At 41.1% G+C, this 27,409-nt stretch overlaps 1 protein-coding gene across 3 annotated transcripts in view; it reads left to right on the top strand.

Annotated features, from left to right (window-relative positions):
* The window catches only part of ccdc180 (coiled-coil domain containing 180), a 136,624-nt gene that overhangs the window by 19,263 nt on the left and 89,952 nt on the right, over nucleotides 1-27,409 (top strand). For all 3 annotated transcript variants that reach the window (XM_069885833.1, XM_069885842.1, XM_069885852.1), the window contains exons 3-13: nucleotides 724-914; nucleotides 8,159-8,247; nucleotides 14,021-14,130; nucleotides 15,230-15,358; nucleotides 15,793-15,903; nucleotides 17,079-17,174; nucleotides 18,179-18,342; nucleotides 19,681-19,791; nucleotides 24,043-24,122; nucleotides 25,292-25,380; nucleotides 26,194-26,316. In XM_069885833.1, coding sequence (XP_069741934.1) covers nucleotides 724-914; nucleotides 8,159-8,247; nucleotides 14,021-14,130; nucleotides 15,230-15,358; nucleotides 15,793-15,903; nucleotides 17,079-17,174; nucleotides 18,179-18,342; nucleotides 19,681-19,791; nucleotides 24,043-24,122; nucleotides 25,292-25,380; nucleotides 26,194-26,316 — 1,293 coding nt within the window. The remainder of the gene's footprint in view (nucleotides 1-723; nucleotides 915-8,158; nucleotides 8,248-14,020; nucleotides 14,131-15,229; nucleotides 15,359-15,792; nucleotides 15,904-17,078; nucleotides 17,175-18,178; nucleotides 18,343-19,680; nucleotides 19,792-24,042; nucleotides 24,123-25,291; nucleotides 25,381-26,193; nucleotides 26,317-27,409) is intronic.

Raw genomic sequence — 27,409 nt, 5'->3', positions numbered from 1 at the left:
CATTTATATTGAAATATAGTTGAAAAGTATAACATTTATGTTGAAATGTTATAGAGACACTGGAAAATTAGACAAATTTTATTAAATTGCTCCCACGTCAAGAAATTATTAATGGCCTGGTATTTTTAGTTTATTAAAAAGAAAAGATTAAGGGATGGTTTTTGTAGAGGTCTTTAGAATTATAGAATATTCAATGTAGAAATTATTTTTCAACTTGCAGATGAAACTGGGGCCAGAGGGTTATAATTAAAAGTAGCCGACAATGACTACAGTAGAATAATTCCACACGCAGAGAGTGATTAGAATATGAACTGGATTAAAAAATTAGTACATGCAATCTAGGTGAATAGAATGGATGCGTTTAAGGAGGTGCAAGATAAAGCATGAAAGTATTATAAGCATCTATTGATATGATGTACAGAGAAAAGATTTTTCATTGTGTAGAAATCCTCCACATTGGCCTATTGAAATGACTGGCAATGTTAAATGACTAATTCAGGGTTAAATTAGCAGTTTCACATTGGGGACACTGAACAGATGCTGTGGGAATTAGAAGTCTGATTTAATAGTTTCATTTACATAGTGTTACAGATTAACTCACATATCATGAAAGTAGTAAAGATGTAATTAGTCTCATTGATATGAGAAATATTACTGCTATTATTTTCATCTTCCTTTCAAAGAGTTATATTTTACATTTTAAACTTCTGCTCACCTTTAAAGGTTCAGCTTGTACGTACACTGGGTGAAACAAGAAGAAAATCCCTGTGCCATGATATTCACTTTGGCAATGAGAGGATTCCCATCATTCGAAATCTGGACACACCACTGGGGCAAATCCTCTCACAACGTCAACGTTCCTGGATGGAAGGATTAATGAATGATGGGTATACTGAAAATCCAGTGTTGCAGAGGTACTCAATCTCGTTGTGATTACATAGACTTAATTAATTGATAAAGACTCTGCATTTGATTAAACCAGTGTGATATGTCACCCTTCCTGGTGACACGTTGATCTTGGACCATTACAACTAACTTAAAGTGAAGGGCTGATGACACAGATGGATGTGCGAAAAATCTTTTTTATGTTTAAAAATTTTGTTCATCAGATACTAGTGCCAAAAATTGGGGTGGAAATAGAGTGTATCAGTGGTTTTTAAGCATGAGAAAAAATATTTATTGGAATGCGGAGAAAGAGATGGGGACTGAGACTGAATTAATTGCCGTGCAAGGAGTTGGTATAAAGGCTGATCCTCTTAATCAATAACAACATAGTAATAGGAAATCCATGCAAAATTTAACCAATAGATTTTTATTGTCGTTTCAGGTATTGCACGAGAGAGAGAGGGAGTACTCATCAAATTTCTTTTTTTTCCATTATTTTCTATTAAAACACATTTTTTAAGCTTAGCAAAATTTCAATTTAATTCCTTCTTGTCTTCCATACCTATTACAGTCACAAATTAATCTTGAAAAACTGTTTCAAAGCCAACATTACTTTCATTTTTTTCCTCAAGTGTGTGCTTGTGTCAGCAGGCTCTTTGGGTTGTAGAAGCATCACAGTTAAACCTGATCCTGCCACCCACTAGTTGAGAATATATGATCAGTCCCAACAAGAATCAGAAGTAAAGATCTGACTGTTTTCATTTTCCCTGTTCAATGTGATGAGTCTAAATCTGGCCCCCACAAATTACTGGTCACAGAACAAAATTTACAAGAGCTAACTCAGGATGTAAACAGAAAAAGACTGACAACAGTGAAAATTTTGGGGTGATTTCACAGGTTAGGTCTTAAACTAATTGAACATTTGCCAAGTTTATTCTGTACAATTTTTGTTAATGCCCTTGTTATTTTTCACTTGTTTTGGGGAAAGAGGCTACAAACAAGAACTAAGATTCATATCCCAAAGACCAAAAATTAAGAGCAAGGCAAAGTGAAACCAATTTTACTGGATGATGATTACTAATAGGATATAGATTTCTAATACTTTAATATGGGCTATTAATAACAAAGTGCACACTATTTAGTGCATGAATAAATTAAATTAAAATGTTCTTCTTGGTCTTAAGTCAACAGTAACAGTCTTGTCCTATAAAAAAGTCTTGGGTACAATCTACAATTTCGAGATTAATCGACAGTGATACTTTGAAGTTCGCTGTATGTTATGTATTTTAGAGTACATACATAACACCACATTCTTTTTCCTGTGGGCCAAGCAAAATTTCTACTTATCGGTAGTGGAAAAAACTGTACTCAAGAAAAGATGTACCGTATGTACAAAAGAGAGAAATGGAAACAAGTTGACTGCAATATATAAAAAATATTAACTAATAAATAATGTGCAAAGCAAGATCCCTTAAATGAGTCTCTGATTGAGTTTGTTGTTTAGGAGTCTGATGATGGAGGGATAGCAACTGTTTCTAAACCTGGTGGTGTGAGTCTTCTGGCACCTAGACCTCTTTCATGATGTGAGCAGCAAGAACAAAGTGTGTGCTGGGTGGTATGGGGATCCTTGATGATTGCCTTCGCTCTCCAATGACAGAGTTCCATGTAGCTTTTCTCGATGGTGGAGAGAGTTTTGATGTGATGTACTGGGCTGTAACCACTACCTTTTGAAGGGCTTTCCACTCAGAGGAATTGGTGCTCCCATACCAGGTCAAGATGCAGCCAGTTAGCACACTTTCCACCTCACATCTGCAGGTTTTACAAGGTTTTCAATGTCATACTAAACCTCCGCAATATCCTGAGGAAGCAAACCTGTTCAGTGTTGAAGAAAAGCTACACTATCCAATGTGTTGTGGTGGCGGACATCCTCCTGGCGAACTGGCCCCGCACATATCGCCACGTGGCGGGCAGCCATGTGGAGATGGCATCATCAGGGGTTCTCTCCGACTCCAGCCTCCCTTCCAGCGCACGCCCTGGGCAGCGATTATGACATCACCACCCACGTGTTGACTGAGCCCGAGCTACCCTTAAAGGGGTGCGCACCAAATTTGAATAAACAGTCTTTAACGATCTTTGGTGTGGTGACTGTATTATTCTCCAGCTGCTCACAGCGCCACAGTGGTGACCCCGACGAGCCCAGACGTCTATCTGGACCCAGTTAACGATGAATGCAGTCGAGGTAAATGCCGTAGCCCTTAAGCTTCCCCCTTTCTGGCCCAATCACCCAAGAACATGGTTTGGGCAGGCGAAGGCACAATTTCGCCTGCGTAACATCTCAGCTGACGCCACAAAATTCTACCACGTTGTGGGCTCACTAGATAAGGAGACGGCGGTGAGGGTGGTCGACCTCATTCATTGACCACCATCAGTGGGCAAGTATACCGCCCTCAAAAACTTGCTCCTAGGGAAGTTTGGCCTTACTCCCCAGCAGCATGCTTCCAGGCTCTTACACCTGGATGGGTTGGGGAACCGCAGCCCTTCAGCCCTCATGGATGAGGTGCTGGCTCTGGCGGAGCATCATGAGCCGTGTTTCCACTTCCACCAGATTTTTCTATAACAAATGCCAGAAGATATCCGGCTACATCTGTCTGAAGAAGATTTCACTGACCCCCGTAAGGCTGCAGCCTGGGCAGGTGGCCTCTGGCGCACAAAGCAAGAAAACGAGGCGGGCCTCAGCCAGGTTTCCAAGCCAGGGCCCCGTTGACCGCAGGATGTCCCAAGCAGAAGCTAGAGGAAACCCAGTAAACATGGTGCTTTTATCACCAGCGCAAGGGAGCGCAAGACCGCAACTGCCACCAACCCTGCAATTTTCAGGGAAACAGCCTGGCCAACCATCGTTGTTGGCTGTGACGGTTGGCCACGTGAACAGTCTCCTTTACATCACAGACAAATCCACGGGCCGCCAGTTCCTGGTGGACATAGGGGCCGAGCTGAGTGCCCTCCCCCCGACAGCGCTGGAGACTCCTACCTGGGCTGCCGGTCCAACCCTGCAGGCTGCCAACGGCTCCGCGATCAAGACCTATGGTGCCTGTAGGGCACAGATACAGATTGGGGAAGAAATGTTCACATGGAAGTTTGTGCTGGCCTCGGTGGGCACTGCGCTGTTGAGGGCCGACTTCCTGAGGGCTCACGGCCTGTTGGTGGACGTGAGGGGCAGGGTGCTGCTCAATGACTGCACTTTTCACTCAGTGCGACTGGGCACGGCGGATGACGACAGACCCAGAATTGCCACAGTAGCCGCTGCCAAGGATGAGTATATCGAGATCCTCAGTGAGTTTCCCGCCATCTTGGAGCCATGTTTCGACATCGCTTTCCCCCGATGTCTTCCACCACATCTCCATACAAGGGCCCCCCGTTGCACACCAGAGCTAGAACGTTGCCACCAGAGAAACTGAAGCAGGCAAAGGAGGAATTCTTCAGGCTCCAGGAGTTGGGCATCATCCGGCGGTTGGACAGTGCCTGGTCGACACCTCTGCACATGGTGGTGAAATAGTCTGGTGGTTGGAGGCCCTGTGGAGACCACGGGCAGTTGAACGATGCCACGCCTCCAGACAGGTACCCGGTCCCCCATATCCAGGACTTCGCGGCCAACCATCCTGGTTCACCCCAATGACGTTGGAAAGAACACCATTATCACCCCTTTCAACTTATTTGAGTTCCTCCGGATGCTGTTCGGGTTGAAGAACACGGCGCAGATGTTCCAGCACCTCATGGACACAATGGGTAAGGATTTGGACTTTGTCTTTATCTACCTGGATGTCATCCTGGTGGCCAGCCGCAGCCGTGAAGATCACAAGGCCCATCTCTGTACCCTGTTCACCCATCTGGCAGAGTTCAGCCTCACGTTCAACAAGGCTAAATGTCATTTTGGGAAACAAACATTGCCATTCCTGGGGCACACCATCTCAGTGTCTGGGGCAGCTCCGGCACCAGAGAAAGTGGCAGCCGTCCAGCGTTTCCCCAGACCCTCCGCCCTTAAAGGCCAGCAGGAATTTGTGGGGATGGTAAATTTCTATCATAGATTCATCCCCAACGCCGCCTGCACCATGTGCCCTCTATTCACGCTGAATAGAAGAGAAGACCCTGGCTTGGTCGGAGGAGGCGGACGAGACTTTCACTGCAACAGAACAGGCCCTCGCCAAGGTGACACTATTGGTACACCTGTGCCCGGAAGCACACACAGCACTCTTGGTTGACGCTTCCGCTACGGCAGTTGGGGGAGTACTGGAACAGTGGCTGGACGGGCAATGGCGCCTCCTGGCCTTTTTCAGTAAGCATTTGCGGCCACTGGAACTTAAATATAGTGCGTTTGACTGGGAGCTCCTGGCTCTGTACCTGGCCATCTATCATTTTTTTTATTTCTTGGAGGGCAGAACCTTTACTGTTTCTACTGATCACAAACCCCTCACTCAAGCACTGGCTATGGCAAAGGACCTGTGGACGGCCAGTCAACAGTGCCACCTTTCCTATGTGTCCAAATACACCACGGACTTCCAGCACAGGGCGGGCAAGGACACTGTGGTTGCGGACGCGCTCTCCCGCCCGGCCATCAACACGTTAGTTCCCAGCCTAGACTATGCGCGACTACCACAGGCCCAACAGCACGACACCAAAACACAAGCTCTCCGGACTGCCATCTCAGGTCTGGACCTCGAGGATATCCAGCTTCCTGACTCTGCCCAGCCGCTGCTCTGTGACACCTCCACTGGCTCACTGCGTCCGGTAGTTCCACAGGAGTGGAGGGCAGGGGTCGTCTGCTCCATCCACAATCTTGCCCATCCCTCAATAAAGGCAACCATGCGGATGGTGGTGCAACGATTTGTCTGGCATGGACTCAAGAAAGAGGTGGCGGCTTTAGTCCGCAATTGCATCAGGTGCCAGGCATCTAAAATTCATAGGCACACGCAGGTCCCTATTCAAAATTTCGACTTGGCAACGTGGAGGTTCCAGCATATCCACATGGATGTCGTGGGCCCTTTGCCCATGTCCAGAGAGTCATGCTACCTGTTTACTATAATGGACAGAGCAATGAGATGGCCGGAAGCCATCCCAGTCCACAAGGCGTCAGCAGAGACGTGTGCCAGAGCCCTGGTCAGCCAGTGGATCGCTCGTTTTTGCGTGCCGGCACACATCACGAGTGACAGAGGCACTCAGTTTACCTTCACTTAATGGACTCAGCTGGCGAAGTCTTTAGGGGTAACACTTCACCACACCACGGCATACCAGCTACAGTCTAACGCACACATGTCAAACTCAGGCCCGCGGGCCAAATTTGGTTCGCAATATAATTATATTTGGCCCACAAGATCATATCAAATATGTGTTAGAGCTGGCCCGCTGGCCGCTGCGCCAGTATAGCGCATGAACAGCTAATACTACAAATCCCAGAATGCTTTGCAAATGCGTTGGCACCGCCCCGTCAGCCGCTAATCGCCCCCACCTCCTCTCTTTACTTTCATTAGCATCTGTGACCTGTCGCCCAACTCACATGTAATAAACCCCTTACGAAAAATGGCCAAACCAAAGACAGAAAACAGGACCTTTCAAGACAGGTGGGAGGCAAACTCTGACCCCAGAGTTTGATGAACTTGCATCTAAGAAGAGATGCCAAGTATCTGGTTTAGACCCAGGTGCATCAGAGTAAATCAGAGTGTAGCAAGCTAAGCTTGGATTAATATTTTCTTTGGTTAACTTTGGACTGTTCATAGTTGAAAGATTGGATTTTCATTGAAGCAAGTTGTTATTTTTTTGACTTGTTGGCTTGTGAAAAAAAATACATTTAAAAGGAGCTTAAAGGCTTTAGAGAAATATTATTTATTGAATATTTTATTTCTCATTTGTTAATGCTTCTTCTGGAAAGAGTTTAACCAAAATTATTATTAAACATTTATTTTAATAAGAAAAAGTTTAAGATTACATATGTTGAAAGAAGAGAAAACATGCAGATGTTGTTGAAAATTTTCAATAAATATTTAGTTTGGCCCACGACTTAGTCCAAGTTTTTAATTTTGGCCCTCTGTGAATTTGAGTTTGACACCCCTGGTCTAACGGGTTGGTAGAAAGGTTCCTCCGACACTTGAAGTCCGCTCTGATGGCAAGGCTTTCCAGTCCGGACTGGGTAGACGAGTTTGCCCTGGGTCCTCCTCGGAATCAGAACGACACCCAAGGAGGACCTGCAAGCCTCGTCGGTAGAGATGGTTAACGGCGCGCCACTCTCCCTGCCAGGTAAATTTTTCAGCCCAGTGGCTGATGTGATGCACAAGGAAGGTGAGCGGCTCGCAGATCTCACAAAAGACTGGCCAACCTATTCCCTCCTCCCCATCACACCACAGCACCTGACCATCCTATTGACCCAAAGAACTGGATGTGGTGCAGTTTGTATTTGTCTGGAGAGGACTACAGGGGCCCCATTGCAGCGGCCATACGAGGGGCCATATAAGGTTCTCCAGCGATCGGGTGGATCTTTCACCTTAGATGTGGAGGGGAAGGAGGAACTCTTTACTGTGGACCACTTAAAAGTTGCTCATTAGGACTTATCGCCATGCCCAAGCGCCGGGGCTGACCGCCAAAGCGGCAGAATGCGTAGCCAGTTCTCGGGGGGGTTGTGTGGCGGTGCACATTCTCATGGCGAACCGGCAACATGTGTATCGCCACGTGGTGGGGCAGCCATGGGGAGATGATGTCGTCAGGGGTTCTCTCTGACTCCAGCCTCCCTTCCAGCATGCGCCTTGGGCAGCGATTATGATGTCATCACGCACGTGGTGACTGAGCCAGAGCTCCCCTTAAAGGGGCGCATGCCGAATTTGAATAAACAGTCATTAACTATCTTTGGTGTGGTGACTGCATTTTTCTCCAGCTGCTCACAGCGCTACAGTGTATCATTCAAACAATATGTTAAATTGAGTCTATCTGGCTGATGTTAAGACAATTATGACACTAGATGAGGATCATTTGTGCTTCCCTGGTACAATAGACAAAACTTGTACCAACCAATATTAGTGACATGGCCTCTGTACTTTGAAGCTTTGTTGTGTTTAGGTACTGGTTTTTCCAATACTGATGACTTCTCAAAACTACTCAAATGACTATAGACTGCTTTGTGACATCATAAGGTTACAAAAACATTTTAAATCTATTTGTTCTTTATTTATGTGATTATACACTGAACATATAATCTAAGAACTTGTTTTATTGTTATAATCTGACATTGCAGAGATGCTGTCCTTTCAGCCACAGAAACTAAAGATGTAGTTGAACTGAGCAATGCAGTGATGGAAGTGAAAGGACTTCCTGATGTAATTAGTAAGTATAGCTTTTTGAAAGCTTTTTTAATGTTTTTATTCCTCCTTTTTTTTATTTACCCATTTTACCTATCAATGTGATACCTTATGCTGGTTGCTACTCCACTGATGCTCAGGATTTTAGTGCCCCATACAAATGATGTCATTTGCAGCTGAGCCCAAACCATAATTTCTGAAGCGGATAGGACAGATAACAATTTTATTCTTGTCCTGACGTTCATAGATGAAGGATGAATGGAGATAAACAAGGACAAGATCCTTACGTCCTTCCCTTCCCATTAGCTTAATGGCACTGAATGAAAAGAGTAGCAACAAGGCTGCTCAGGCTAAGATCAGTAACTCTGTGTCAACCAACACCTGGGCAAGTGCCTCCGAATCTGCATGGCTCAACATTTCACCAAACCTGACAGTTGGCATTCATGTTTCAAAAATCTCATAATTGTGATAAGTGGCACATTTCATAGATTATTTTTTATTGCATTTCATCATCTGGCCTGGGAATGTTGCGATTACCTATGGGAGGATACATGTGCCAGACTCCACAGCAGTATGAGTCATGCAGAAGCAAGCTTTGCCAGTCTTGAGAAATGAGGTTTCTAGAGGTTGTCCTGTTAGCAGGCAAAATATTCACATGAATCCTTTGTCAGTGACAATGTATAACATTACTGCTTAGTTCAACTACCTGTGTGGACAAACAAAACCAGAGGCTCTGATAGCTTAGTGGTTAGAGCACTGGTCTTGTAAAACAGGGGTTGTGAGGGGTTCCTCACTGGGGCCTTATTTCTGTGAAAGGCACTGGACAAAGTGGTGACTCTCTGTCTTCCTTACAGTAGACATTCTAAATTTAGTATTATGTGATGATAATGGAATCTTTACTTTTTAAAACAAATTTATCATTAGAGCAGCTTGTGATGGACCCTACCAGGGGTTTGGATTTGGTGTTTGTCATGATAATGAATATGTATGAGATGTACCGGAAGTCACGTGGTATGAGAGAGAGATAAGAACACAAGCAGGAGAACAAAGGAAACCGGAGAATAAAAAGACACTAAGAAGTTTACCTGATAAACTTGTGTTTAATGTTTCCTTAACTTCACATTTCGGGCCACAAATGTGACATTGGCGACGAGGATGAAAGAAGCTTGAAGAAAATTAAAGACTAAACAAGATTACAGAGGATTACAGACAACTTCAAGGTGATAAGAATTTTCTCTGTGACTCAGTACTTTTGGTGCTGGAATATTTCCTCATGGCTGGTGCAGACAGTGACATTCTAACACATAGTGGAATTGCTCATTTTGACCTGACGGGTGATGCAAGCACTGTAAGTGTGAAGTGGAAGGCATGGCTGGAAGAATTTGAATCCTATGCCGACAGTTGTGGCCTATTTCTAGATACCGGTACAGTTGAACAAAAAGCGCAGAGAAGGGCGTTACTTCTTTTCACTGCAGGACCCTCAGTTCGGGCAACATTTAAGACACTTTTGAATACTGGAAGAAAGGATGAGTACCGGAAAGCGGTAGATGCATTAAATGCACACTATGTAGTGACACCGAATGCTACATTTCAACGCCATTTGTTTCGGAGAACGAGACAAGAAGATGGCCAGACAATTGCTCAGTACGTGACGAGACTACGCCAGCTAGCTGTTGGATGCAATTACATGCCAGCTGATTTGGACAACCAATTATTGGATCAAGTTGTACAGCACTGTAGATCAGATAAACTCAGAAGACGTCTACTGGAAAGAGGGAGTGAGTTGGAACTCACCGATGCTTTAACCATTGCTGCTGCATTAGAGGCTGTTGAAGGGCAATTTCATACCATGACCCTGAAAGACAACTCAAGCCAGCAAATTAAGAGGCTCTTACATCGCCATAATCAGCCAAGATATACGCCGACACAGGACATGGAGTGTTATTGATGTGGAAACCGAGGTCACTTTGAAAAAGACCCATATTGCCCAGCCAAAGGCAAAGTTTGCAGAAAGTGTGGAGGTAAGGACCACTTTGCAAAGAAGTGCAGAGATATTCGCAAGATATGGATTACCTGTTACATTATACTCTGACAATGGTCCACAATTCATTTCAGAGACATTTGCAGAATACATGAGGACCACAGGTATCTACCATCATAAAGTAACTCCGAAATGGCCACAAGCCAACAGAGAAGTAGAGAGACAAAATCAGTCCATTGAAAAACGATTGAGGATTGCACACGCAGGAGGACAAAATTGGCGAGAAGCATTGCTATCTTATGTGGCTGTCTATCAAGCAACGCCTCATGCAACCACTGGAAAAAGTCCTGCAGAAGCATTTTTTGGGAGAAAAATCCGCACAAAAATGCCAGAAATAAAGGAAATCCAAGACGACCAGGAGATGAGGGACCACGATGCTGAAAAGAAACGTGCAGCAAAGCTGTACACAGATTCGAAATGTGGAGCCAAGTACTCAGACATCATGCCAGGAGATAATGTTCTAGTGAGGCATGAAACTGGTGGAAAGCTAGACACACCTTATTACCATCAACCCTATACTGTCGTATCCAGAAGTGGCAGTATGGTGACAGTCAAGTCTCCAACTGGAGTCCTGTATAAGAGAAATGTCTCAGGTGTAAAAAGGTACCAGTCCAGAGATACATCGAGCAAAGAGGTTGAAAGGCCAATACGAGATGCTGAAACTGAGAGACCTGATGATGTTCCAGAGACAGTTACCAGCACTCCTGATGAAGTGACTAGAGCGCCAGAAACACCCGAAGCCGTGGCGAGCAGTATTTTTGACGCTGAGAGTGAACAACCGAGAAGCGACGACAATATCGCAGGCAGGCCGAAACGAAACCGGAAAGTGCCCAAACGATACGAAGACTTTGTGCCATAGTTTTAATAAGAACTTTGGGACAGTATTTAATCTTATATCATAAAGTGCATGTATGAGTGCTGTAGGAAGTAAATTTTATGTAGTTAAGTTATAGTATTACCATTAGTTACGATGTTTGTATGTTTCCGAGGGATATTGATAATTGAAGGTAAAGTTTATTTCTGATTAAAGGAGGGATGTCATGATAATGAATATGTATGAGATGTACCGGAAGTCACGTGGTATGAGAGAGAGATAAGAACACAAGCAGGAGAACAAAGGAAACCGGAGAATAAAAAGACACTAAGAAGTTTACCTGATAAACTTGTGTTTAATGTTTCCTTAACTTCACATTTCGGGCCACAAATGTGACAGTGTTGTGTAATGATTTGGATTTGATAAGGGACTTTGAAGTAGGGGAACCATTAGTTAATGGTGACCATAATATGGTAAGTTTTAATTTGCAATTTGAAAGGGAGAAGGAAAGAAAGTTGGAAGCATCAGTATTTCAGTTGAATAAAGGGGCGTATGCAGCCATAAGGGAGGAGCTCGCCAAAATACAATGGACGGATATCCTGGCTGGGAGAACTGGAACAAAAATGGCAGGCATTTTTGGGCATTTTTTAGAAGGTACAGGACCAGTTCATTCCAAAGAGGAAGAAAGATTCTAAGGTAAGCAAAGGGCAACTGTGACTGACAAAGGAAGTCAAGAACAGTATCAAGACCAAGGACAGGATGTATAATATAGCAAAGAGGAGTGGGAAGCTAGAGGATTGGGAAACCTTCAAAGACCAACAGAAGATAACTAAGAAAGCTATATGGAAGGTAAAAATGAGGTACAAGGGTAAACTAGTCAATAATATAAAAGGGGATAGTGAAACCTTCTTTAGGTATGTAAAGAGGAAAAAATTAGAAGCAAAATTGGGCCCTTAAAAACAGAAACAGGTGAAATTATTATGGGAAGCAAGGAAATGGCTGATGGATCTGTGTTCACAGGGAAGATGCAGGTAAAGGTCAGTTAGGGGGTAGAGGTCCTGCGGTATTGAAGGAATTGATAGTAATTCCAACAGTAATGAAGGAAATGATGGAAATCCAGATTCTGAAGCATGTAGTCTTGAGTAAATTGAAAGGACTGAAGGCTGATGTCCTCAGGGCCTGATGGACTACATCCCAGGGTGCTTAGGGAGGTTGCTCTTGAAATTGTGGTCAACATTTTCCAATGTTCTATAGATTCAGGAGAGGTGCCTGTGGATCGGAGGGTGGCTAATGTTGTGCTGCTTTTTAAGAAGGGAGAGAGAGAGAGAAAAAACAGACTATTACAGACCGGTCAGTAGTAGGGAAGATATTAGAATCTATTATAAAAGAAGAACTAACAGAACAGTTAGACAGGAATAATAGCATAATTACAAGTCAGCATGGATTTCTGAAGGGAAAATCATGCTTGACTAATCTGAAATTTTTCGAGGATGTGATGAGGAAGGTGGACGTGGGAGAGCCAGTGGATGTGGTGTATTTGGACTTTCAGAAGGCTTTTGATAAGATCCAGCATAGGAGATTAGAAGGCAAAATCCAAGAGCATGGTATTGGGGGTAGGGTGCTGACATGGATAAAAAAATTGGTTGACAGACAGGAAACAAAGTATAGGGATTAACTGGTCACTTTCGGGATGGCAGGATGTGACAAGCGGGATCCTGCAGGCGTTGGTACTGGATCCTCAGTTATTTATCATATCTATTAATGATTTAGATAAGGGGATTATGAATAACATTAGCAAATTTTCAGATGACACAAAACTTGGTGGCAGTATGAAGTGTGAGGATGTCAGGAAAATGCAAGGGGACTTGGACAGGCTAGGTGAGTGGGCAGATGCATGGAAGATGCAGTTTAATGTGGATAAATGTGAGGTTATCCATTTTGGTGGCAGGAACAGGAAGGCAGATTATTATTTAAATGGAGTCAAGTTAGGGAGTGAGATAGTGCAACGTGATATGGCATGTTGGCCTTCATAAAAAGGGGAATAGAGTATTGGAGTAAAGATGGTCTTCTGCAGTTGTACAGGCCCCTAGTGAGACCACAGCTGAAGTATTGTGTTCAGTTCTGGTCTCCTAATTTGAGGAAGGACCTTCTTACTATTGAGGGAGTGCAATGTAGATTCACAAGGTTAGTTTCCAGGATGGTGGGGTTGGCATATGCCGAAAGGTTGATAAAATGGGGTTGTATATGTTGGAATTTAGAAGGATGAAGGGAGATATGATTGAGGTTCGTAAGATTATTAAGAGATTGGACACGATAGAAACTGATTACAAGTTCCCGACGTTGGGGGAGACTAGGTCTAGAGGCCATAGTTTAAGACAGGGAAGGCCCTTTAGGACAAAGATGAGTAAAAAATGTTTTACCCAGAGAGTTGTTAGTTTGTGGAATGCTTTGCTGCAGAGGGTGGTAGAGGCAGGTTCTCTGGATAAGTTCAAGAGGGAGCTAGATGAGGTTCTTGTGGTCAGGGAAATTAAGGGTTATGGGGAGAAGGTAGGGACAGGTTACTGATAGTGGAAGATCAGCCATGATCTACATGAATGGCGGTGCTGGCTTGATGGTTCAAATGGCCAACTCCAGCATCTATTGTCTGCTGTCATATGACTAAAATCAGGTAAATCATAGTCATACAGCACAGCCCTTCAACGCACCGAGTCTATACCAATCATCAACCACCTATTTACAGTAATCCATTGTATTTTCCCCACACCCCCCCCCCACCCCACCCATGATTCTACCTGCAAACTAGGGGACATTTTCAGTGGTCAGTTAACTCCTAAAGTTTCAACTAAGTTACTTTAATTCCTCACATTGTTGCATTTTGGGAATGACTTTTAGTTGTTTATTTAAAATGTATTACTGAAGGTGATATTTTCCTTTAAACCACAGTTCCTACAAAAATAGGCTCCACCATTATTCAGCAAATGACAGAAAATAAACAGAAAAACCATGAAGCAGCAATAATGAAATTTGATCAAGAACTTATAACTGTTAGTAAGGTATGATAACATTCTCCTTATTTTCCCTTTCGGTTCAAGACACTTTTCTGTGTTGAGGTTCGCACAATATAGTAATGTACTTTCCACTTACCCAGTAATTACTTTGACAACATACTCAATCTAAGTACAATGTATGGCGTTTCCACTCTACCTGGTTCTCTTGTCAAGCCTGAGGTGGTAAAAGCTTTGATATTACATAATACCATCCAATCTGAATTTGCAATGCACAATTCCAATATTTCACCACTCCCTCAAAGTACAATCTTATAACAACCTTTCCAACAACGTGAGCAAAACAAAGGAGCTGGTCATTGACTTCAGGAAAGCAAAGAAGGAGCAGGGGAGCACACATTCCCGTTTGTATCAATGTTGCAGTGGTGAAAATAGCAGAGAGCTTCAAGTTCTTTGAAGTAAGTATCACCAACAACATGTCCTGGTCCAACTATGTCACACAAGGACCAAGAAAATGCACCAACAACTCTACTTCCTCAGAAGCCAAAGGACATTTGGCATGTTCTCAAGGTCTCTTAAATGCACCGTAGAAAGTGTCCTGACCGGATATATCACATCATGGTATGGGAACTGCACTGCCTAAACCACAAGATTTGTGAACAAAGCAATCTGCTCTCCATTTACACCTCTCATTGTCTCAGGAAAGTTGCCAACATATTGAAGGACTCATCCCACCCCTATGTCACTTTCTTCTCCCCCTTTTTATTGAACAGAAAATACATGAACTCGTAGACACAAACCTCTAGCTTCAAGGACAATTCCTTTCCTGCTGTTGTGGGACTCTTAAATGGACCTCTTGTTGGTAAAAGGTTAATTTCTTGCACTGTTTTAACTGTATTCTTTATATTCTTGCATATTTTCTTTTTGACACTGTTCGCTGCACTCTTCAAGTGGCTGTTACACTACACTCTTCACTTCTACTTTACTATTGCAATACCTACTGTACTTGAGTATGGGTTGACTTGCCTGGATCACATGCAAAACCAGGCTTTTCACTGTATGCCAGTACACTTGACAGTAAACAATTCAATTCGTTTTTTTCCTTATTCATATTTAAAGGATGAACGTTACCTTTTGTCATTCCTAGGACCTTGAGAACCGGTTTACTGAAGCTGCAGTGCAACTACTGCAGAACATTGAAGAATCTCACAAAAATGTTCATGAACTATTGTCAAAGATTGAAAGTGATAATGATTTGTCCACCTTGACATTTGAGGTACAGTCTCTGTTGTTTCAAACAATTCTTCAAGCAGTAGATGGATATTACAGTATGAACATTTTGTAAAGTGATTTGTAGTGAAATGCAAAGTTGTAAATCCACGTTCAACTATATAAGTGGACTGTCTTTTAATAAAGGATGAGAACAATTCTTTGAAGTTGACATAGGCCTTGCAACTAGTGGGTTCCTTTTGAGCTGGGTGGATGTTACACCTGGTGTTCATGCTTGGTCCTTAATGTTACAAATGGGGCAATCAGCCAGTGCTGATAGCACTGTTACTGATATGTGCATCTCAAAGTCTGATATGTCTGGTTACCAGTTACATTAACCTTTAACATCAAATTCAAGCCTGCACTTATGGAACTAGTTTACCATGTTTAACATAGAGGCCCAATTTATCAGTGTTTTAAAAGCATTTCTTCTGTTTGTAGAGCCTAGGTGACTTATGGGAGAACATTCAGAAACTTTCACAACTAAGAAGGGATCAGGTCAAAGAACTTGATAAAACTTACAAGGAATATGAAAAAGAGAGAGTGAAACGGGTAAGCAATTTAATAAAGAATTTCTTATTTCTCTTCTCTATATATTCCCACTGTTGTATGCCCAAAACCCTTCCTCTCAGAGCTACATGTTATTTGAGCTTTGGGGTTTTTCACCAAGTTTCTGTTTCAGAACAGAGACCCTTGGTTATACTACATGGGGTGGCACAGTTGGCATATCGGTTAGTGCAACGCCTTTACAGCACCAGCAATCGGGCCTGTAAGGAATTTCTACATCCTCCCCGTGTCTGCGTGGGTTTCCCCCAGAGGTTCAGGTTTCCTTCCACCGTTTGAAACATACCAGAGGTTGTAAGTTAATTGGGGGTAAATTGGGTGGCACGGACTCGTGGGCTGAAATGGCCTGTTACCATGCTGGATGTCTGAATTTAAAATTAAAATTTTAAAAATATATAAAAATTTAAATTTATATCTTGTTGGAAGTGATAATTTCATGACCCTTGTATGATACAAATGATTCTTATATACTTTAGCATTACCTAGGACTTGATGCATGTGGGCATGGATTTCATCAACATTTAGGGAGTTGTAAATGAAATTTAATGCAGTGTAATCTTCAATGAATACACCCTTTTTCAAGAATATAAAGGAGGAAAGATTATTGATGAGGAAGTTTACTGTCTCAAGGAACTACTGCAACAATGCTCTTGCTTGTCATTTATTTAAATTTTACTGAGAATCTGTTAGCCAACTCCCCGTCAGATGCTTCAGTGATGCCAAGGGGAGATCTTCTCACCTAAGGAATTCAGCTTTATGCCTCTGTTTGAACTAAATCTACAATGAAGTCTGGAGCTGACTGGTCCTGGAGAAAAACATACTGTGCACCAGTGTTCAAGTTCATGCTAAGTTAGTGTTATTTGACAGCATTTTTGATAGTGCCTTTTGTTGATAAACTGAGAGTTGACAGTTGTGTGGATAACTATACAAAATGGATCTGACTTCATAATGTTCACAGAATATACCTGAGCCAGGGACTGCCATCTGTGTGTTCTCAGATCCCATAGCCTTTGCTATTGTGAGGGCTCTCATCCTTTTCTTGACAGCATTGAATTGAGCTAATCTTATGTTGGTGGGGATCTCAGGAGAATAAAGAAAATGGACCATAATTCTATATCTTGCAAACAATCTGTTAATAATATAAATTTATATCTGTGATTCAGATAACAGCTGAATTCAAGGACTGTGTGAAGAACTTAGAAAAGATTGCTTATTTACCAGCGGATGATATTTATCGATTTATTGATAAAGAAGCAATGGTAAGAAGAAACTAATTAAATTACTTATGTATGTTCCTGAAATGTGATAATAAGTTGTTGAATGAGGAAAGTCATGAAGGAGGCATTAACGGCTGTTGCCAAAAGCATTCCTACTCCTGATTCAGCTCTTCTCGCCTCAAGATGGACCCAGACGTAGTCATAAGCCTTTAGTTTTTTTTAGACATACAGCATGGTTACAGGCCCTTCTGGATCATGAGCCTGTGCCACCCAATTAACTCGAGCACACGAAGGAAACCCACTGGACACTGGGAGAACATACAATCTCCTTACAGACAGTGCCAAATTCGAACCCAAGTCACTGATGCTGTAACTGCTATTAGTTGCACTAACTGCTATTACTACCATTCCACTAGTTGTCGTGACTAATGGGTGTCCCGTATTGTGAGTATTTCTCGGATCTGAGAATTTCTCATTAAGGATACTGTACGTCCAATATTGATAATTGTGAATAAAACATGCTCCAGTGATACTCTGGATAGAGAGTGCTGGGCATTGTGTCTTTCAGAATATCACAGAAATAAAATTTCACAGCATCACAAACTGAATTGAACACAAGAAATGTCTTCAACCTGCTTTACCAAAGCACGAAGCACTTTAGAAGTGGGCCATTAAGAGATGTATTAGTGTTTACTTACCATCTAGTTCAAGTCTATTTACATAGATAGAATTCATTAATCATCCTTTATTCCTGGTCTTACTCATATCTACTCACCTAGCCTTCTGTAATTATTAATAGTTAAAACATTTGTGAATTTTTTCCTCAAAATGTACAAATATTGGCATGACATATTTTATCTGTGCAGGTTGAAGAGTTAGCAGAAGTTTTGATGATTGTGTGTTAAATGCAAGAAGATTAAATACTGAAGTCTGTATAGTAGCAAAATTAATGTAAAAAAGGACTTGTTTATTTTGCCTCAACATTACTTGCATTGAGATGCTAAATAATCCAATAATTCCATTGTGCCTATTACCATTTTGCACAGCTGCTAAACCAGGCCTTGCTGGCAAATCGCAGAGCAGTGAGCAAATTGTATGTTAATCTAATCAAGGTCGATCTGAAGCAAGAGATATCAGATTGGCAGATATGGAACTCTAAGGTTCAAGATTTGAAAACATTCAAGAAGCAGAACATTCTTCAGAAACTGAAGTGAGTCTTTGTTGCAAAGATTATAAATGTGTGTAGAAGTTACTGACTTAATAGTCAACGAGTTAATCTGTTGCCGTGGTTCTGAAAGTAAAGATGGCTCCAAATTTTTATTACATCAACTTTTTAAAACAATTTTCTTAGCTTTCAATTCATTCATGCAAACCTCCAAGTTGTGCCAATATTTCAAGATTCATTAATTATTGATAAAGCTTATATTGTCAGTGGGAAACATGATCCACATTTGCCTTCAGTGATCATGTCAGTAGGAGCTTATAAAGACTTTTGCAAGACAGAGTCATGGGTACCCTGGAGGTATTATGAAGTAAAAGGTTGTTCAGTGTGTGGTTCAGTCAGAACACCCACAAAAGGGAGGAAAAAAAAGCAACAGCCAGCTATGTTGTGCTATCGGTTTAGTGAAAGCAGGTTAGCATTAGAACCAACCTTTATAATTCAGAGTATGTCAAATACATTCAGAAACATTTAGACTTCTAATAAATTAAAGGATAAAAAAAGAATGAAGTAAGTTTAAAAAACATGAACAAAATCACCTTAAAATGCTTCTAATGCCCTTTAAATGCCTTTTGTAAAAATACTGTCAACAATCCATTCAAAACTTTTTAAAGAATTCTAGTTTACAAGTGTATTTGCAAACAAGGAAAAGTATCAAAAATATTTTTATAACAATAAACCCAGTGCCAGGAAAGGAATTATTGGGTGATTCTCTAAGTGCAAGGCTTTGTATTCAGGTTCCCGTTCCTATATGATGAAAAGACAGGGTGCAGCTAATTTCAAAAGATCAGCAACTTTCAGGTTTCTGCAGTGAACACAGAAAATGCAAGAAATGCTTAGCAGGTCAGGCTGCACCCTTCGAGATAGCATTTTCAAGTTGATAGCTTTTTAGCTTCCCGCTTAAGTATAGAATAAGCCATGACACTGCTTTATATTGCTTGGTTTTTTTTTATATTATTCTGAATGTACTATTAAAACAATCCATGAGGCTCATTCCCTAATACTGATGATGCTGTGGAACTCTTCTGGTGGGTGCACATACATTTTTTTGTCATTTTATTTATTTTAAAAAATGAAAATATATTATCTTTGGTCAAATATTTTAGCCATATACAAGTTGCTGCTCCAATAGTCTTGGTATATATTTCAGTTTCTTTCATGTAAATGCCTGAATAATCCCTGTATCAGACACTAATGTAAGTATAAGAACTGATAATAAAAATATAATATGACATTAGTTTACAGTATTGAATATTCGGCACTGATATTTATTTAGCAGCAAGTAATTTTTGACAATGTTCAGCTTTTGTTCTATTGCTTCAATCACAGAAATTATTTAGCCAAGAATTGGAAAGCTAGTTTTGCCACAGAAGAGGAGTTATTAAGGAAACAACAGCATGGACTAAACAGTAAACGGAAACAGTTTCTTGAGGAGATAATGTAAGTTTGAGAAGTAATATTCTGATAAAGGGTCATAATTAAAATATGAGTATACTTTTTACAGATGAACATTAAAAGTAACTGCAGAAGCTGTAAATCTTAAAAACAGAAAATGCTGGAAACAGTAAGCAGGTTAGGCAGCATCTGTGGAAAGATTAATAGATAATATTTGCATCAGAATAGTGAAAGCATGAACATTGCAGAAAAGGTGGGGGAAAGGGATAGAAAGAACAAAAGTGTGGAGTCAGGTTTGCCATGGGAATAAGTTGAAGATTATCAGGGCAATTAAAATGAGAATTAAAACTAAAGGGCATAACATGTTGTGAAATGCAGATCATCCATCTACATGGTGTTTGTTTTGATGATTTTACTTTCCACCAGTTGCCTCTGTGATGCCTGTCTTCTTTCTGAATCCTGCCCTTAATGACATCTCATCTATTTTGCACCTGATTTCCTTCACCTCTCCTGGACAGAGCAGGGATGGAGTTCCCCTATCCTTTCCATTCAATGGATCATCTTTCGCCATTTCTGCCAGCTTCAACTAGATTCCATCAACATAACTTCCCTTTTCAGCATTTAAAACGCACCATTCTTTTCATGATTCTATGGCCTATTCTTTCATCCCCACCATCTAGTCCAGGGGTGGCCAAATCGCGGCTCACGAGGCGCATGCGACTCTTTAACCTTTAACATGTGGCTCACTGCCAGTCTCCCCCTTCGCCTGCCCGACTCACGCTGCCGGTCTCCCCCTTCGCTCGCCCGACTCGCGCTGCCAGACTCTCTCCCTCGCCCGCCCGACTCGCGCTGCCAGTCCCCCCTCCCCCCCGCCCGACTCGCACTGCTGGTCTCTCCCCCTCGTCCGCCCGACTCGCGTCTTTCATAGCCTGATATTTGTAGCATTGTATTTTAGCTATTAAAAAAAAATGATTATAATAAGAGTAATTTTGTAAGGTGGAAATTTGATTAAAATATCTCTTTTTTTGGTTTACTTTTTTTTTACATATTTGTGTCTTTGTGATTATAAAAACTGCATGCATGAATAAATATTATTGCATCAATATGCATTTCTTAAAATTTATATATTACAAAATGTGTATGTAACAATAAAAACGTATGTGTGAATTTTGTTCTTGTTCTGAGGCTCTCAAGCATCTGAGCTTTATCGTTTGTGGCTCTTACATTAAGCAAGTTTGGCCACCCATGATCTAGTTAGTGCCTTTATTATGCAACCATGCATTATTGACTATGGAACCATGGGAGATGCAACCCTTGTGATTTTTTTTTTTTCTTTTCCTCCCCTTCCTCCTGCATTTAGGAACCCAGACAGTACATTCAAATGCATTGGAGAGGGCACATTCGGATTTGTTGACTGCTCTACAGAGCATCCACTTAGTCCACAGAGATTATATGTGCCAACCACTTTATTTCTCCATTCTACTATTCACTGACTTATTTGTACAAATATAATGAGGCTCAACAAACTGCATCTTCCATCTGGATACATTGTAAGCTTCTAGTCTCAAATTCAAATTCTACAACTTCATTGTCTATCAGGACTTCTTAACATGTCATTGAGAGATTTAGTTAATAGAAGCTCTGACCTCCCTCTATATCATACCAGAGTGTCAGTAGCCCTTGAACAACATGATTCAAAAAGAAGATGTTGAGTAAATCTCCCTAAAGCTAGGAGGGACGCCATGAAGTTCAGGAGGTGTGCTCAAGTTCAAGACTATCTCTAGTGGTGGAAAAAGGAAGAAGAATTGCTTTAAAGGCCAAAACTCTTGGTGAGGGTTGGGGAGGGCAAGAATGTCTTGAATTAAATGCATTCAAATTGCAGAAGAATTGTAGTAGAAACCGTAAAATTGCAGAAGGATATAAGCAGATTAGGAGACTGGGCAAAATTATGGCAGATGAGATTCAACATAGAGAAATGTACAGTTGTACACTTTGGCAGTGAAAACAAACAGGCAGAATACTATTTGGATGGGGTGAAAATTCAGACCTCGGATGTGCAAAGGGACCTGAGTGTCCTCATGCAAGAAAACCTAAAAGTTAATGACCAGATGAAATTGATAGTGAAGAAAGCAAATGCTATTTTAGCATTCATTTCAAGAGGAATAGTGTACAAGAGTAAAGATATGCTGATGAGGCTCTATGGGGCACTGATGAGACTTCATTTGTGTGTAGTTTTGGGCCCCCTATCTTGGAAAGGATGTGATATTGCTGGAGAGGGTGCAGAGGAGATTTACTAGGATGATTCCCAGAATGCAAGGGCTAACATACGAGGAGCGTTTGGCAGCTTTTGGGTTATATTCATTGGAGTATAGGAGATCTCATAGAGGCTTTTTGTATTTTGAAATGTTTAGATAGAGTGGATGCGGGTAAAATGTTTCCCTTGTTGGGTGAATCAAGGGTAAGGGGGTCATAGTCTGAAAATTAGAGGCTATCCATATAAAACAGAAAGAACTTCTTTAGCCAGAGTGTCGTCGATCTGTGGAACTTGCTGCCGCATACAGCAGTGAAAGCGAGATCATTGGGAGTATTTAAACAAGAAATAGACAAGAATCTCACTAGTGACGGCATCAAGGGATATGGGGAAAAGGCCAGAAATTGGAACTAGTGTAGAGTAGCTTGGTGTAGATTTACAGGACAGACTCAATGGGCCCAGTGGCCTCCTTCTGTTCCTTTGTCTTGTGATCTTGTGATGATGTAACAGTATCAGGAAAGTGTGGAGAGACAAAAATAATAATGCTCATGTGGTTCTGTTATAGTCATTTCTGATGAGGGTTCTTCAGCATGAAACATGATACTTTTTCCATATATCATGTCTGACCTGAGATTTTCCAACATTTTCTGTTTTCATTTCAGATTTCCGGCATCTGCAGCTTTTTATGCCAATACTTTAGTTGTGTCAGGAATAATTATAGGTGCTATTGAATGATAAGGCAGAGGTAATAGTAGTTTTATAAAGTCAAGTCATCTTTATTTGTCGTTCATACCATGTTCACATGGTAAAGATGAGATAGAATTTCTCCAGGACCAATGTGCTTATTTACATAAATATCAGTTAGAATAGGAGTTAAACACATTAAAATATTAAGACTCATTCAGTAACAGTCCACGGTGCCCTATCTCCAAATGTTCTGGGAGTTCAGGAGTCTGATGGCTTGGAGGAAAAAGCTGTTGCTCGATCTGGACGTAAAGGCCCGAGTGCTGCAGTACCTCCCACCAGATGGCAGAAGGGAGAACAGTTTACTTGAGGGGTGTGTGGAGTCCTTCACAATGTTATTACCTTTCACCTGCATTGAGTGTTGTAAATTTCCTTCATGGTGGGAAGAGTTCCCCCCCACCCCCATGATCTTTTCTGCTGATTTCACTAACTTGTGCAGGGTCTTGCAGTCTGAGGTGGTACAGCTTCCAAACCAGGTGATAATACAGTTGCACAGGATGCTCTCAATACATCCCTGTAGAATGTACTGAGGATGGAGGGTGGAAGATGAACTTTCTTCGGCCTTCATTGGAAGTAGAGGCGCTGCTGGGTTTTTTTGGCTATGGAGCTTGTGTTATGGGACCATTAGAGGTTCTCTGCCAAGTGCACTCCAAGGAACTTGATTCTTTTGATGACCTCAATGGTGGAGCCGTCAATGGTCAGCAGACCGTGGACCCCCGGACCCTCTTGAAGTCAACAACCATCTCTTTTTTTTTAACCTTCAGATACAGGTTGTTGGCTCTGCACCAGTCCATTAGTGACTGCACTTCATCTTTGTATGGTGACTCATCATATTTACTGATCAGGCCGACCACGGTTGTGTTGTCAGTGAACTTGATCATGTGGTTCAAGCTGTGTTTAGCTACACAATCATGGGTCAGCAGAATGAACAGCAGTGGACTCAGCACACAGCCTTGTGGGGACCCCCGTGCTCTGTGTGATGGTCGTGGAGATGCTGTTACCAATCCAGACTGCTTGAGATCTCCCAACAGGAAATCAAGAATCCAATTGCAGAGAGAGGCATTTAGACCCAGCAAGCTCAACTTCCTTATCAGGTACTGTTGTATGATTGTTTTGAAAGCTGAGCTGAAGTCAATACACAGCATTCGATCATATGAGTCCTTGTTTTCCAGGTGGGTGATGGCTAGATGGAGGGCAGTGGCGATACATTGTCAGAAAAGGATTAAAGGATGGTTGATGGTGTCAATTTGTTTATCTTACCATTCGAATTTAGCTTAATTGGTCTTTGTCCTTTTTTGCAGAAACTTAAAGCCATCTGGTTGCAATACAAACTCAGTGGATAAGTGGTATGAATCCTTGTGTGCCTTAAATCATGAAATGAGTAAGTATATGTGACTGAAATGAGTAGATATCAACAACATCTTTGATTTCCTTTTGATAGGATAGAGGTTATATAATCATGTAACATCCATGCATTTATTTAAAATCAGTTACATAAGATAAATATGTAATGAGTACATTATTTCATTGGACACTGCTGCTTTTATTGGAAAGAGATTGATAAAAAAGATGAAACAACAATGAGAAATATTTTAAAAAGATAATCAATAGAAATTTGGATGTAATATAAGAGAAAAAACTAGTCAATAATGAAACAGAATGGATCAGTGAAAAGTTGTGGCCAAAATTGAAAATATAAGAAAAGGAATAAATTGAGCCAAAGACAAAGCAGAGGAAGAAAGGAGAGGTTAGCAATATAATTTTTTAAATATAACGGGGGATGGAAAGACAAACTTCAAAATAACCAGTGAAGAAAAGAAATAGTACATTGACCACAGACAAATAAACACCAAAGGAAATTCAGGATGAGGACAGCTTCAGCAAGAAATGTGCAGGATACACTTGCAGATAATGACCGTAAGGTGGCAGAAATATTGGGCTGAATTTTACTAATTTAGACCCACTACTCTGATCTGCTGCCAATCTTCATGAATGCATCATATTAATTGAGAAAGTTTGATTTCTTTTCAGACTTAGCTGTAGTAATATGAATGGACAAACCTCAGTCACTCCCCCAAGTCAATTTTAAATAGCTGTACTGATGATAAGTTATAGGTTAAGTACATTTTTCAGTGGTTTTAAACTTCTTTTTGTCTTTAAGTACTTCCACAAATTTAAAACTATATACATCTAGGAACTGTTGTAAAATATGTACTTTTAGAAAATTACTTTGTATATTTGAAAAAGAAACATAATAAAGGAAGCTACTTTCAAGAGAGATTAGAACAAGATACATGAACGTTAATAAAACTCGAGAAAGGTGATGTAAATAACCAATTAATTTCAATGTGAGATGGTATATATTGGCAAGAGAAGTAAGAAGACCATTGAACAGACCATCAGTAGTTCCTGTGATAGTTTATCACTTTAATAATTTTGTCTCACATTTAAAGGTTGGAATTTATACTCTTGTTTGAAACTACAATATATTTCAACTACAATATATTTCAAGGGATCTTTAAGAATAATATGGTTTCTTTCACTTTTTAGATTTACTACATATTCAATATGTTGGTAAATTGAAGACGTATTATGAAAAGCTCTATCATGAATGGATGACAGAAATGGAAAAATGTAAGGTGGGTACATGTGCTGAAGTGATGCAAAGTGGGGGAAGTACAGGCCTCCCGGAGGATCTAGAGGCGAACCATTCATCACTCAATGGTCAAAATGAACAAGTGTATTAACTGCACAATGATCTTGATCAGTGGTTCTCAACCTTTTTCCTTCCACTCACATACTACTTTAAGTAATCCCTATGCTATCTATGCTCTGCGATTAGTAAGGGATTGCTTAAGGTGATACGTGAGTGGGAAGGGAAGGTTGAGAATCACTGCTAAAGACCCAGTTGTTATTGAAATATTTTGCTGGAGAAAAATTGTCATTGGCCCATTTCCTTATGAAACCCTGCACATAACGAGTGAATTAGGTACTATTAAAACAGTGGTTTTCAAACTTTTTCTTTCCACCCACAAACCATCTTAAGCTATCCCTTAATCACAGAGCACCTTTGGCATAGGGAATACTTAAAGTGGTATGTGCGTGGAAAGAAAAAGGTTGAGAACCACTGATTTCGATAAAAGGATGGAGAATCTAACTTTTCAATATTGCAAAAGTAGGCTACACTATAACCATCATAGATGGAAGCATTACATCACAAAGAGATGTTAAACAAATGGTCAAAACCTTGGTAAATGGATGACACTGTTGGCACTGGACCCAAAAAGGATTAAACAATGCCTGAATGTCAAGCTACAAAGATAAATATTCTAGTAAACTTTATTAGAACTAGGTGATGTAGAGTTATTAGTTTCCTGGTGCAACATACATTAGAAATTCTGTTTGTTATTGTGTTATCTACAGTAATATTTTTCTTATATTTCATGATCCAGGAAGAGCTATTGAGTTCAAAGGCATGTACAGAAAAAGAAGCCAAACAGCTGATGGGCTCTGACGTTCTTCCTCTTCTTGGCAATTTACAATGCCGCTTTGAACAGGAACTGTCCACTACAGATGTAAGACTGCCTATTTCTGAACAAGCAGTTACATCAAAGTCATTATGGCAGTTGAATGAGTGGTGATAGTCAGTGGTATTTAAATCCAGTTCTCATTTCCTCTGCTGACTGAGAAATGGCTTTGAAGCAGTTTCCTGATGAAAAATCATGCTGTGGGAAGGGACAGGAATTTTAATGCATGGCCCCATTGTCAGTGGGTAAAGTTCAAATCAAATCTGAGTCAACTGCTGCATGATGCTTCAGCACAGTATATTAGAATTCAATGGCCAACCAAGAGCCCCAATATATTGGCAACTTCAAATAGACCACTGAAAGCAACAAATGATTCTCTCTTTGGTCAAGGATTTTTTTTTGGCTCTGCTTATTATTTTTATGATTGGCATTTTGTTATAAATCCTCAGCTTTTTCAGCATTTTACAGAAGCACAACCTACCAAAATAAAGTCAGCGAAGAACACAGTCTATCAAAAGCATTGACTTCTCAATGGGAGAAAAACTTGGAAATGCTTGACAGGTCAGGCAGCACCTGCGAATTGAAAAACAGTATTATTATTTCAGGTCCTGTGGTGATACAACCACTCCACTTGCCACTGCAGGTGGCAACCACTGTACCTGCAGGTAGGCAACCTGGGAGGCTGGCCCCACCTGCCGGGCCGAATAAAGACTCCAGCCAGCCCCTTTGGGGATGGCCAGACACGTGGAGCCAGCAAAGATACTAAGACTGGTGTGAACAAGTTTAAGCGACATAAAACCTTTTGTGTAGTCTATGGACTTTGGATCAGAATTATTTGCACAGCAAAGCTCACAGGTCCATTGACTTTTTATCGGAACCCATGAAAAAATTAAATTTTGCATCCATAGATCCAGATCGGCTGAGTATTTGCAGTATTTTAAAATTTTTATTTCTGATTTCCAAAAAATGCAATTCTTCTGTTTTTCTAACTAATGGAATTTTATTGAATAGCCGTTGAACACCCACCAATACCTACAGTGGGTATTCTTGGCAAGTAAAGGTGCAAATGGACATAGGGGAGGGAAGGGTCATCAGAGTGTTGCTTCTCTAACAAGGAAATCAAACACTTTGATGTAAATCA

The sequence above is a fragment of the Narcine bancroftii genome, chromosome 1 (assembly GCF_036971445.1).
Source record: "Narcine bancroftii isolate sNarBan1 chromosome 1, sNarBan1.hap1, whole genome shotgun sequence".
Taxonomy (NCBI): domain Eukaryota; kingdom Metazoa; phylum Chordata; class Chondrichthyes; order Torpediniformes; family Narcinidae; genus Narcine; species Narcine bancroftii.
Note: the sequence above shows the minus strand (reverse complement) of the source record. Positions and strands in the feature narration are given on the sequence as shown.